Here is a 14,285-nt window from a genome sequence, read left to right as displayed (position 1 = left end):
ATGAATTTCGACTAAAATTTACGTAGTCAGATTTAAATGCCAGATTATGTAAGAGGGAAAACTATGCATAAAAAGCCAAACCTCGTGAAAATCTGATGAAATGTGACCGAGTTATGGGATTAGGAAATTTTGACCTATGTCTATATACGAATCTAAGGGGCAAGATTTTGACATGAATTTCAACTAAAATTTACGTTGTCAGATTTAAATGCCAGATTATTTAAGAGGGAAAACTATGCATAAAAAGCCAACCCTCGTGAAAATCGGATGAAATTTGACCGAGTTATGGGATTGGGAAATTTTGACCTATGTCTATATACGAATCTAAGGGGCAAGATTTTGACATGAATTTCGACTAAAATTTACATAGTCAGGTTTAAATGCCAGATTATTTACGAGGGAAAACTATGCATAAAAAACCAAACCTCGTGAAAATCTGATGAAATTTGACCGAGTTATGGGATTGGGAAATTTTGACCTATGTCTATATACGAATCTAAGGGGCAAGATTTTGACATGAATTTCGACTAAAATTTACATAGTCAGGTTTAAATGCCAGATTATTTACGAGGGAAAACTATGCATAAAAAACCAAACCTCGTGAAAATCTGATGAAATTTGACCGAGTTATGGGATTGGGAAATTTTGACCTATGTCTATATACGAATCTAAGGGGCAAGATTTTGACATGAATTTCGACTAAAATTTACGTAGTCAGATTTAAATGCCAGATTATGTAAGAGGGAAAACTATGCATAAAAAGCCAAACCTCGTGAAAATCTGATGAAATTTGACCGAGTTATGGGATTAGGAAATTTTGACCTATGTCTATATACGAATCTAAGGCGCAAGATTTTGACATGAATTTCGACTAAAATTTACGTAGTCAGGTTTAAATGCCAGATTATTTAAGAGGAAAAACTATGCATAAAAAACCAAACCTCGTGAAAATCTGATGAGATTTGACTGACTTATAGGGGTGGGAAATTTCGACCTATGTCTATATACGAATCTAAGGGGTAAGATTTTGACATGAATTTCGACTAAAATTTACGTTGTCATATTTAAATGCCAGATTATTTAAGAGGGAAAACTATGCATAACAAGCCAAGCCTCGTGAAAATCGGATGAAATTTGACCGAGTTATGGGATTGGGAAATTTTGACCTATGTCTATATACGAATCTAAGGGGCAAGATTTTGACATGAATTTCGACTAAAATTTAGGTAGTCAGGTTTAAATGCCAGATTATTTAAGAGGGAAAACTATGCATAAAAAGCCAAACCTCGTGAAAATCGGATGAAATTTGACCGAGTTATGGGATTGGGAAATTTTAACCTATGTCTATATACGAATCTAAGGGGCAAGATTTTGACATGAATTTCGACTAAAATTTACGTAGTCAGGTTTAAATGCCAGATTATTTAAGAGGGAAAACTATGCATAAAAAGCCAATCCTCGTGAAAATCGGATGAAATTTGGCCGAGTTATGGGATTGGGAAATTTTGATCTATGTCTATATACGAATCTAAGGGGCAAGATTTTGACATGAATTTCGACTAAAATTTACATAGTCAGGTTTAAATGCCAGATTATTTACGAGGGAAAACTATGCATAAAAAACCAAACCTCGTGAAAATCGGATGAAATTTGACCGAGTTATGGGATTGGGAAATTTTGTCCTATGTCTATATACGAATCTAAGGGGCAAGATTTTGACATGAATTTCGACTAAAATTTACGTTGTCAGATTTAAATGCCAGATTATTTAAGAGGGAAAACTATGCATAAAAAGCCAAGCCTCGTGAAAATCTGATGAAATTTGACCGAGTTATGGGATTAGGAAATTTTGACCTATGTCTATATACGAATCTAAGGTGCAAGATTTTGACATGAATTTCGACTAAAATTTACGTAGTCAGGTTTAAATGCCAGATTATTTAAGAGGGAAAACTATGCATAAAAAGCGAAACCTCGTGAAAATCGGATGAAATTTGACCGAGTTATGGGATTAGGAAATTTTGACCTATGTCTATATACGAATCTGAGGGGTACGATTTTGACATGAATTTCGACTAAAATTTACGTTGTCAGATTTAAATGCCAGATTATTTAAGAGGGAAAACTATGCATAAAAAGCGAAACCTCGTGAAAATCTGATGAAATTTGACCGAGTTATGGGATTAGGAAATTTTGACCTATGTCTATATACGAATCTAAGGGGCAAGATTTTGACATGAATTTCGACTAAAATTTACATAGTCAGATTTAAATGCCAGATTATTTACGAGGGAAAACTATGCATAAAAAGCGAAACCTCGTGAAAATCGGATGAAATTTGACCGAGTTATGGGATTAGGAAATTTTGACCTATGTCTATATACGAATCTAAGGGGCAAGATTTTGACATGAATTTCGACTAAAATTTACGTTGTCAGATTTAAATGCCAGATTATTTAAGAGGGAAAACTATGCATAAAAAGCCAAGCCTCGTGAAAATCTGATGAAATTTGACCGAGTTATGGGATTAGGAAATTTTGACCTATGTCTATATACGAATCTGAGGGGTACGATTTTGACATGAATTTCGACTAAAATTTACGTTGTCAGATTTAAATGCCAGATTATTTAAGAGGGAAAACTATGCATAAAAAGCCAAACCTCGTGAAAATCTGATGAAATTTGACCGGGTTATGGGATTGCTCTAGCTCTAACTCTAGCTCTAACTAAAAGGGCTGAGCACGAGTTAAGCTTGGGCTAAGACGAGTCAATATGAACCTAAGCGACTCAAACGAGCTGACATAAATCCAATTAAATCTACACATGTCATTATCGTAGAAACTTTCGGTTTAGAATTGGAGTTCCTAAATGAACAAGTTTTTCTTACTTTAAGACATCTCAATACAAATTATAAAGCCAAAGATTGCCAGGATTGCCCTGCATAGAAGTTACGCTTAATTCTAATATGGATATTTATGTATATACCTATTCCCTATAACAATACCACATAGCCACGACCCTGTCTTGGCGTGCTTTATTAAAAATTCATTGTTAGTGAATAGCCAAAAAAAAAAAAAGACGAAGATAGAAGCGAAAACCGCGTCCCTTTGGGGACATTGTTATAAATTCCAATTGGAGCGCTTGAGAAATGTGAAAAATGCGCCATGTAAATTATTTCTACGTCTTGGACGCATTTTTTATTGTGCATGATAAATTTTTATTGTAATTGGCTGTTGATTTATGGCCGAGAGACGAGCCAGCGGCCGCAGCCATGATAAGAAGCTAGATAAGCAGCGCAGAGCCTTTCAATTTGCCAAGGCGGCGCGGGGGCGGGAGCTGGGGCGTGGCACTGATAATTAGGAGCGGAATTTGGAATTCATTTTGCAATTTGCCATTATCCATTTTGTTATATTTTTTTGTTGCATATCGAATGGAAAATGCAAATGGTTGAGCATAAAAACAAATCGCCGCATTACAGCAACAAAAAAAAAAATCAACTATGCAACGATGCGTAACCTGAGCCACGCCCACCTCGCCCAACAGCCCACCAGGCCCACCCAAGCAGGAAGAAGCTGAAGCCGATTTTGGAGCCTCCTTTTCATGGCTAACATGGCGAAACCAACGCGCATTATTGTTAGAGTCAAATACCATAAAGCTTTATGAAGCGCGCCCTGGAGGATCAGGCCGGTGCGGAGCGGGGCGGGGCGTCGCAGGGAGCTGAAACTGGAACTGGCTGCCTTCGAGATGCGTCCGAAGTGGCAGATTTTGTAATGCTTTTGTGAAAGATTTCATGGTAATTTCACCGGGTTATAACAATTTACAAATTATGCTATCGAAATTTATTGCCCGCGCACCTTCAGGCAAAAAACTGTGAAGCACACACAAACACACACACACACACACAGAGATAGATAGATTCTACGGCACGCTTTCAAGATTCTGGATAGGTGGATTCTGGCTGTGGTTGGGTGGCGGCTGGCCACCAGGTGGGCCAAGGCATACGCAGGTGGCTGATGTGCACAACATTTGACTGCAGGCAGCGAAGGGGAATTCCAAGCTCTCTCTATCTCCCGCTCTCTCTCTCTCTCTCTTTCTCTCTCTCTCTCTAGAGTAGAGATGCGGCTGAGATAAAGCTGAGGTGGCTTCTGGGTAAACTACGTAGATCCAAGATTTAACTGGAATAGTTTTATATATTTTTCTTCGTCTTCGGGTGAACCACACACTTTGTAGGGTTTGAACCAGCGCGCTACGCAAATAACATTCTATTTGATTGACTTTAAGTACATTTAAGTTGATTTATTATATGTCAACATTTAATAAAGCAAAATGTTGATTGAAGCTTAAATTGGCGCATCGATAGAAACAGAAGAAAAAAGACTGAGTGCTCTAATACTCAAGAGAGTCTAGTGCCCGACTAGGGCATACCCTGTACTTTCTTCTGCCAACTCTAGCTCCTAAAACCTAAGATTTGATAAAGAAACAGGATTTCGATATCGATTTTTAACGATTGCTTGGGAACGAGGCAAGTTATCGATTATCGGAAACAAACTCTTCGCGGGCAGTGGGAGGAACTACGTTTAAGATTTCAAGTCTCTAGCTCTTAAAGGTGCTGAAATCCTTGCGTTCATATAGACGGACATGACTAGATCGATTCGACTATTGATGCTGATCAAGAATAAATATACTTTATGGGTTAACAGATGCTTCCTTCTTCCTGTTACATACATTTGCATACCAAATTTGTACCCTCCTTTCGCCATTTTCAATGGGCTGAGAGTATAAGGTACTCCAAAACTGGCTCTACCTCTTAGAACTTAGATGATGTCGAAAGAGTCAAGACAGTCGGCCAAAAATGGCGATCACAGACATATTAACACCCTTTTCAACAACATATAAAACGTAATTAGGGAGCAATACATATCACTTATGGGTCGCCCGATAACTCCCTTGTTCAGTCACAGACTTATTGACACACTTTTCAGAAATATTCAAATTTATGCCTCATAAATCCACCTTTTTCAGATTTGTGTACATATTTGAACATCAATCCAGCTGCAACTGCAGCAAATTTGGCCTGAACTTTATTCCCAACTCTCTCTCTCTCTCTCTTTTCTATAGCGAGCATGAAGCGTAACCCATTTGTTACACCACTTTCTGAAACTCCAATAATGGAGCCATTAAATGCCAACTACTTGGCCATCAAGTGCTTTAGTTTGGCATAAATCTGAAGCGCATGGCGCAAAACTTTTCTCTGCCCACAAATCTGAGCGCGTCTTCCGATCCAGAGCGAGGCTCTGTTCTGGAAGCCTGGCCGAGCAGCTAAATGGAAGCTGCTTTTGTTATGGCTTTAATTAACGCCAACTTGTGATTGCCCTAGCCCCTGCCCCCAACCCCTACTTCTCACAATTGGCCAACAGGTGCAGAAACTTTTGACCCACCACAAAGCCAAACTCTGGTCGAACGTGCCCAGCTCCCATTTTTATTTAATTTAGAGTCGAGTCGCTGTCCTCGCTGGGACGTTCATGTTGTAATTTCCTAAAATTTACGAGTCTACTTACGGGTAGGGGGCTGGTGGGGGGAATAGTTGTTAGTAAATGCGGCGCAGCTTCTGGATTTACGGCCCGGTTAGGGGCTTTAGGCTTTTAGGCTCTTTTGGGGTTGTACTTTTCGCTGCTTTGCCTGCTGCTGCGGCTTGTCAGCGCCTCGTTTTATTAGCCAGCAGCCCGTCCGCTGTGCCCCCAGACACGCCCACAAGCGACTCGTGCTGTAAATGAGCAACTTTTTGCTGCCGTACACCTCCGCCGGGTTGTGTGCGTGTGTATTTAGTGTGTGCTTTTTGGCTATTTCGCATGCAGTTTATGACTAGGCACAGGCAACAACAACAACAACAACAACAACAACGAGAACAACAACAACAACAACAACGACAAACTTACAACTCGTGCAGCTGTTAGCTGCCACATGCAGCATATTCCACCTTCGCATCAGCCACCTCTCCGCCCGCCCGCGCTTATAAAAGTTGATCAAAATTATAACTACGCCCGGACAAACATTTTGGCATTGAGGCAGGCAGGCTAACCTCCGACCCCAAATGCATGTTTTTGGACAATTAGAGTGCGGCTGATTGCCCATAAAGTTATAGAATGAATGGGGCACGTTCTGCAGAACGCATTTCGCGTTTACTTATTGCCAAGTGCTGCAGCTTATTTTGGGGCCCAAAACAAGAACTTTCGTTTCATTAGCTGGCATAGCATATCTCAAAGGATATTCACTTTTATGGCCGCGCACATCTTGAGCCGGGTTATTAAATGCACATAAACCAGCGCATGTGAAGTGAACTATTATACTTAGTTGAAAGTTGGAGGCATGAGCATGACAGTTTTTCGGGGAAATGGCAGAATATACCAGAGCAGAGTTTTGATAGAGCTCAAACTTTAATTAATCCAATAAATGAGCCTTATTTCAGTGTAACTTTATCGGAAATTCAAAGCCGCAGTTCAACGGAAGTATGTATCTTACTTATACAAGGCTGCAAAGCAGCATTTAAGTTACAGGCAGAACAAAGTCTAGTATCCGAATCTATAAGGTATGTGAAAAGGTTTCGAATTTAACGCTTAAAATCTGAACTTAAATTTGCAAAATCATAAATATCAATAGACATATATATCAATAAAACAAGAGATAGAATATAGAAAACTAGACGATCGCAGAGATTAAAGAATGAAATGAAAGGGAATGATGCTCGGAAAAAGAGAGAAGAGCTGGATAAGTCCAACCGCCTGTCTCTCTGAACACTTGGAATTCGTAAACTATGAAAGCCATTTTTCGATTTGATTTTAATAATATCGATAAATATCGATTTTACGACTTTAACTCAAAGATTATAAGAGTTAGATACAACAAACTTTGTTAATTCAGATTAGGGATATTTAATATTTCTTTTTTGAATAGATTCCCGTGCATAAACAAGTAAGAGGTTCTAGTCGGGAGCTCCCGACTAGGGGATACCCTGAACCCTCTTCTTCCAACATCAAATGATATATATATGTATATAACATAGTTAAGTAATCTGAAAGTTAAGCAAGGATCGGATTGTAAACACCGAGTTTTCACTTCTGTCTAGCATAGTCAACAGATCTTATCAAGCTTTAATTAAAGAATGGAGCTAAAAGCTTCTACTTCTCCAAACATATTCTGTGAAATGTGTGTGATATGATAATAATATCATAATCAGCACAGTCAAAGCCCGTCACTTAAAGATTACATGCATAATTCATATGAGATATGTAATTTGAGCTAAGCATAATAATCATAAGGCAATAATTAAATGGCAAAGAAATAAGAAAGAAACTGTGTCGCATTTTCCGCATTTCGCAGCAGTTGCATAAAAGAAAAATATATTGCATGCTGTACGATTGCCGAGTCGATGACATACAGTATTTATATTTGACTATGGGTTTAGTTATTTTTGGTTGAATGATTGGCATTTGCGCAAAGGGGCGCCTGGTGGAGACTGCTTCCGTTTCTGCATGCCGCAGAGGGCGAGGCGAGAAGCTGTGGCGAAAATTGTTCAATTGTTGCCACCTCTTGTGGAGCGCACGAGTGAGCAGGCAACAGCCAACAGCCACGCCCACCCGACTCCCCCGGCCGATAACAAGCGCGGCAACAACTTGTTTAATCATAATTAAATACACGTAATGCGGGTAATGTGTGGCATGCAAATGTGGCAGGCACAGCGGCAGGCTGCTGCAGCAGCGGCCACATCAAATACAATCGACACTCGTTAATAACTTGGCTGTGCACCACATGCTGCACCACAAAACAACACAATACGGTGCACTGAACCTGGGTCCAATCATGGGCAATATAAAAGCTAGCCAGCCGCCAGCCCGCCCAGACAGTGCGAAAAGCAAACGTGCCACAAACGGTGGCAAGCAGCCCGCAGCCAAGGATTAAATAACAACAACACAAGCCCAAAATCAAAATGACACAAGTGAGTGTTGTGTGAATAATTCGTGAGTGCAGTGAATGAACGAAGTGAATAGCAAAGAACTCTTGAATATAATCAGAAAAGTATTAATGAAGGATTCACATATATAAATGTGATAAATTAACCAATATTCATGTAAAAACATATTAAACATTTAAAATGAGGCGAATGTCATTCAGTCAGTGGAATTACAGACATATCTGTCATTTTGAATGATGAGCGAAGTAAAAACAAAATCTATACCATTTAATAGAGTTTTAAGTGAATGCCATTCATTGATTCCATTGACCAATTGTCTTGTCATTTTGAATGTGTTTGATCTATAAAAGTGTCAAACGAATGACATTCACGGGTTCCACTGGCAGGCACTAACATTCCTGTCATCATTTACATTGCTCTGAATAATTATTCAAATAATTGATGATGAATTAATATGAATAAATAATTATTCAATACACACATTCAATCAATCAACATATCAGAAATGTAGACAACATTCTTGTTATCATTTCAATTGTTATGAATAAATAATTGATAGTGAATTAATATTGATTGAATAATTATTGAACTAAATGTTCAACCAATCCAATGTTTTAGTTAAAGGTCTAACGAAATATCAAAAATGATCAGAAATGTAGACAACATTCTGCCAATGGAATTCGCCTTTTAATCTAGAATCAAAGAGTTCAAATGTCATACTTGGAAGATTCTCTTTGCACCTCATCATACTCTCTAAGTTCTGATTTCTTCCTCTTTCTCTCTCTCTCTCTCCTCTCTCAGCTCGCGGCGCCGCCTTTGAAAGCGAGCAATCTTCTGGCTCTGCTGCTGCTGACGGCCACCGTGCTGCAGGCACGTCGCATCACCAGTCGCCGGCTGGTGATCCACGTGCCCGTCAAGATGAAGACGCATCATCACACCCACACCGTCTACAAGGTGCTGCACGGCTCTGGCGGCGGCAGCGCCGGCGGCATTAAGCAGACCGTCTACAAGGTGGTGGGTTTCTCTGGCGAAGGTGGACACGGCGGCGGCCATGGACACAGCGGCGTTGGCGGCATCAGCATGGGTCATGGCAGTCACGGCCAGAGTCACAGTCACAGTCACGGCCAGAGTCACGGCATGGGCCTGGGCGAGATCACGTACGAGGACCGGCATGGCTGCGAGAGCGGCAAATTGATGCCATCGCATCGGGACATGCTATTCAATCACTATGCGCGCCAAGACCAAGAGGAGGCGGTGGCCACCGATTATGCGGAGGAGCGGGACGAGTTCATTGATGTCAGGGATGCCTGGTTGTGAATAAAGTCGTGTGAAAAACGTTGCCGATTAATTATAAAATTCCAGCCGCCCACAGCTAACAGCTCGCTCTCCAGCATCCCCATCCCCAACCCAATCCCAGAGAAATTATCCAACTACCAGCTGTGAAGTCGTCGCTGCATTTGCATGCGGCTCAAAGTAATTACAAAATTGTTGAAGCCATGTCGACATCCTCGACCATGTTCTCCTCCTTCAACTTCTGCCTCGCCCCGTTGCCTTCGTCTGGCAATGGTAAAAATGCCAGCTATGAAGTTGTCTCGTAGTCGCCGTCGAAATCGAAATCCGATTCGAATTTGGCGTCTGTTTCTGTGCTTTTTGTTTAGTTTGTTTTTTTTCTTTTCTTTGTTGTAATTTGAGAGAGAAGCGGCAGGGGAAGACACTCATGACTGCGGTGAGTCGCGCACTTGAACCTTAGCGTAAAGCATTTGCATAGCTCTCTACTTGAGCCGAGACCATGGCATATTTTAGTGGACAATTAAATGTGACAAAGGCAAAGAATAGAATATGAATAAGACTGGGAAGACGATAGGGAATACTCTAAGAAGTCAAATTGGGGGTACTTCAAAGATGCAATACAGAATTAGAAGTTGTATTTGGGGCTCAACAAGAATTAGGAGTACTTTTCGGAATTCGAAATGAATTAGGAGTTAAATAAGGAGTCCTATAAGGAATACCAAAATCATAAGGAGATACCCATTAGGTGGATTGAATTAGGAGTTAGGAGTACTAGAGTAATTTGAAAGGAATTAGGAGAATAATTTAAAGTACTATTATGAATTTTAAGAGAATTAGGAGTAAAATAAAGATTACTATGCGGATTATGAAAAAAAGTACAAGAAAATGTAGTATTTTTACAAATTTGATAAGAATTAGGAGTAAAATACGGATTACTATTAAAAACTCGAAAAGAATTAAGACTTAAATAAGGAGTCCTATTAGGAATCAAAAGAATGTTAGGAGAATAATTGGGAGTATCATTAAATAATAAAAAAAATAAGGAGTTATATTGCAATACGGAATACGAATGGACAAAAAGTGACGAAACGTTAAATTATGAGAAATTCTATTTCGGAAGATTAAAATGTTTTGGAATAAACTTTTAAACTCATTTGGGTAAAGCTTTCCGATAAATACTTTTAGAAAATGCAAATCACCTTATGTAGTTTTAAAGTAGTACTCTATTACAATTCGGAATACTTTAATGAGTATTTTGGGAATATACGATTGTGCTCATGGAACTTCCAGTTAGAGTACAACTCCAGTCAGCATCAATGCGACTTCTACTGGCACAGCACATACGCTGACAGAGAGCCTTAAATGCAGAAGCATGTTTGGACTTGAATTTGCAAGTTAATCCTTCTGATTATCCAACATCAATTGACTTGCAACCTGACGTTTAGCTACTGAATACATAATATGCCCATTAGCCCCGCCGGACATGACCCATAATCAATTTAAAATGTCAGCAGCCGCATGGCCCGGGACTTAATTTGAAGTGGAGCAGCAGCAGCAGCAGCAGCAGCATCAGCCGCGTCTGACATAAGTTGGATTGATCACTGGCCAAACGGGCGACCCGGACAGGTGCCGCTCGCTGAGCGCAGAATAATTTGCGTTTAATTGAAGGCGACAGGGTGTCAGGAGCGAGAGGGGGCACAGGTTGGAAAGGATAGGCGGCATGATGAATGCGTCTGCCTGGTTGGCTCCACGGGTGGGCCTGGCGCCAGCTTGAGCTGCAATTGATATGAATGTGGCCATTTAAAGGCATTTAGCCTGTAATGATGCCTAAGCGCAGCCAGAGAACCAGCCGATAATCCACTCGTGGCACGTGGAGGGGCTGGCTCCACGAGACAGCGGCGAGACGCTCGCCCTGATGAGTTGAGCCTGGGCCTTGGTCCGTCAATGCGAACAGTTATTAAAATTTTTAAGCCTTTGCGTACACATATTTGCCTAAGTCCTGGCCACAAAGCGCACAACAATTTGGTCGAATCAAATGGCCAGCTTTGAGGAAGAGAGAAAGCCAGATGGTGGAAGGGAGGGAGGGGAGTGAGGCAGGAAAATGCTTTTATTTCCCCGATGTAAAAGTATCTTTTGAGCTGCTAAGCCCCAATTTGTATGCCAGTTGTTGGCCTCGGAACTGTGTGCAGAACTCCGCATTCAGTTTCCTGGCCTGCGGTCCAGAATAAATCTATTGATTTTGGTAAATGGCTTTTGTTTCAGCAAAGCCCGCCCTGTTGTCGTCTCCCACCTGCCCTCAAACTGGCACAATTTCAATTGACTACTTCAAATTTTGGCTTTACCCTGGACAGGTGAAGCATTTAGGGGAGTTTAGTTGGGCTGCCCGAACTGGCAAACACTTCAAAGAACTCAAGAAATGCATGCGAGTTGCGAAACTTGTAGAGAAACTTGCACCAGGCTTCAGAGAAAACTTCAGTTCGGTGATGCCTTTCAAGTAGTATTTCCGACATTTTGCAACACTGGCATTTACACTCGAGGAAATTCATATAAAGAACAAATTAACATACAGATGTCAATTAGAAGAGAAAAAAAAACAGTTTAAGAAATTGTACAATTTGAACTTTTCGGAACTGGATAAGTTTATTGCAGAATATGCCTGCATAACATTTTCCAACACTATTTATTATAGTTTTTATTCGTTTCATACGCATTTTCCTGATGATTCAGGTCTGAAACTTGCTCAATAAGTGAAAAACGCCCCAAAAAATAAATATTTATTCCCAGCGCTTTTAAATAATATTTTGACATTAGTCAACACTAGCAAGGGCAAACCAAAGAATGGAAATGGCTATTCAAGGTTTTTCTAAGCTTCGTCTAAGAATATCAATTGTATTACTCAACACTGTCATGTTCAGCTCTAACAACTTCACCGATAAGTCTTCACAGATAATATTCCAGTCTACATTTATATAAGAAAATCTCTAACATAACCCAACACTGGGTTAGCATTTAGCTACAGAGCATGCAAAATTCGTTGAATTCGGTTGGCTTTCTCGTTATATGTTACATTTTGTAATTGAATTGGATACCGAAGCTGTGCAGCAGCAGCTTGTTTACCCTTTGTCTAGCCCTTTGATATTTCATTTTGTGATGCTCAGCGCCACAATTTGTATGGCTGGCTGTTTGCCTAATTGGTTTCATTAGGGTTCTATGTTGTATTTTGTATTTTTCCACTTACCGTTCTTGCGTTTGCCGGCGCGTAAAATGCCAAAAAAACGACGCTCCCGAGTGCCAATGGGCAGTGCTGTAAAACGAGAAATAAGACAAATAAGTTTTGTAAAATGTAGCAAAATGCACAACTTTAAGTTAAGGTACAATGTAAAAGTTTTCTGAGAGGTTGCCCAGCCACTTAGAGTTACAGTTACACGTGTCGCCATCCCCAACGGTGGTTGGGCATAATTTTCCACAAAGTGACAACCAAATAAACTGGTAACAAAATAAAGAAAAAGAAAAGGTAAACTTTTCACCGGACAGGTGCCAAGTGCGGAATTTGTCTATGGCACTAATTTTAACGCCATTAATTTGCAAAGGAGCAGGGCCCAGAGGTGCGGCGAGAGAATTTTAAATTAAATGGACACAACTTTTATTGAATTGAGTCCAGACTCCAAACGGCAGGCAGGCAGCCCGAATTGTGTTGAGAAGTGCTCGGCCAGAGCGTCATGTGGAGAGCTGGGCAAATGGCAAGACGGAAACGGAAGCGCATTACTCAGCTTTCCAGCGAGCAGTCCTTGTTGCACAGCACGTTTACACGCAAGTTATTGGCAGAGAGGGTGGGGGATGTGGGGGCAGCTTTGGGTTCTGTGGGCGTGCCAGCAATCAAAGGGAACACACGCTCTGTCAAAGGAGCTCCGGCGGCAAAAGTTGTGGCAAAGTTTTTGATTTCATGATATATTTATGGGCTGCTTCCGCAGTTCCTTTGGGGTAATAAACTTTTTGCTTCAAAAGTCCTGCAAGGCTGCGGCTTACGAGCTTCAATTTCCCTTCAGATGCCCTTTAAAGGCTTGCGCTTGAGTAAAAGCACAAACAAGCACATTGCGTATACGTGATGTTGGCAAGCGCACAACATCCAAATGCTGATGACCATCACGATGCTGATGATGTTGATGTGGTCAGCGACCACATGGAAACTGTGGCATGCATTGTTCCACTCGATTATGGCACTGGGAGTGACGGGAGAAGCACGAGGAATTGTTTTCATAAAAATACACAAATAATAAGAGTTAACCACAGAAAATGTAATAGTCTGCTTGCGAATAAGTTATCGATTATCGGTAACAAACTCGATCTGCGCGGGAACTAGGAGCATCTACATCTAAAATTTGAAGTCTCTAGCTCTTATAGGATCTGAGATCCTTGCGTTCATACATACGGACGGACGGACGGACAGACAGAGAGACGGACTTGGCTAGATCGACTCGGCTATTGATGCTGATCAAGAATATATATACTTTATGGGGTCGCAGATGCTTCCGTCTGCCTGTTACATACATTTGGATTTTGCACAAATACAATATACCCTTATACCCATTTTTAATGGGTTCAGGGTATACAAATGGTTTGTTAATGCATTTACGTATCTCACTACTGCGCAGTTTAAGGCTGTAGCCGCTGTCCAACATTAAAATTGCTGCATTAATTATGCCAAGCAACAAAGTAATCAGATAAGCTCCGCCGCATGCCCACACACACCCTCATACACAAGCGTCCGTACAGGTAGCCGTATGGCAGTCGGAACTGGGATTGTGTGTCAGGCTAATGGAAAAATCGCTTGGGCATAAAATCAATTAAATATTAAATAAACGCTATCAGCAAATAGCAATTTTCCGAACCCCACCCCGCCCGCCCTCGTTTCAAGTGAAATGCAAACAGAGCACAGCTCCGGCTCCGGCTCCGGCTCCGGCTCCGGCTCCGGCTCCGGCTCCGACTCTGGCTCCGGCGCATATTATGAGCCAGCGTAATCCTTGCA

General features: G+C 40.9%; 2 protein-coding genes across 4 annotated transcripts in view; one reads left to right on the top strand and one right to left on the bottom strand.

Annotated features, from left to right (window-relative positions):
* LOC115762721 (serine/arginine repetitive matrix protein 1) overlaps nucleotides 1-14,285 on the bottom strand; it is a 79,506-nt gene that overhangs the window by 26,358 nt on the left and 38,863 nt on the right. For all 3 annotated transcript variants that reach the window (XM_030705048.1, XM_030705049.1, XM_030705050.1), the window contains one exon: nucleotides 12,498-12,563. In XM_030705048.1, the coding sequence (XP_030560908.1) occupies nucleotides 12,498-12,563 (66 nt within the window). The remainder of the gene's footprint in view (nucleotides 1-12,497; nucleotides 12,564-14,285) is intronic.
* Nucleotides 7,951-9,286, top strand: LOC115762724 (cold and drought-regulated protein CORA). The gene is made up of 2 exons (XM_030705053.1): nucleotides 7,951-7,993; nucleotides 8,771-9,286. Exons 1-2 carry the CDS (start codon nucleotides 7,985-7,987, stop codon nucleotides 9,284-9,286), a joined length of 525 nt encoding a protein of 174 aa, XP_030560913.1. The 5' UTR covers nucleotides 7,951-7,984.

Source organism: Drosophila novamexicana, unplaced genomic scaffold, assembly GCF_003285875.2.
Source record: "Drosophila novamexicana strain 15010-1031.04,08,12 unplaced genomic scaffold, DnovRS2.1 tig00000644-arrow-pilon, whole genome shotgun sequence".
Lineage (NCBI taxonomy): Eukaryota > Metazoa > Arthropoda > Insecta > Diptera > Drosophilidae > Drosophila > Drosophila novamexicana.
The sequence above is the reverse complement of the archived record's forward strand: the minus strand, read 5'-3'. Positions and strand labels throughout refer to the sequence as shown.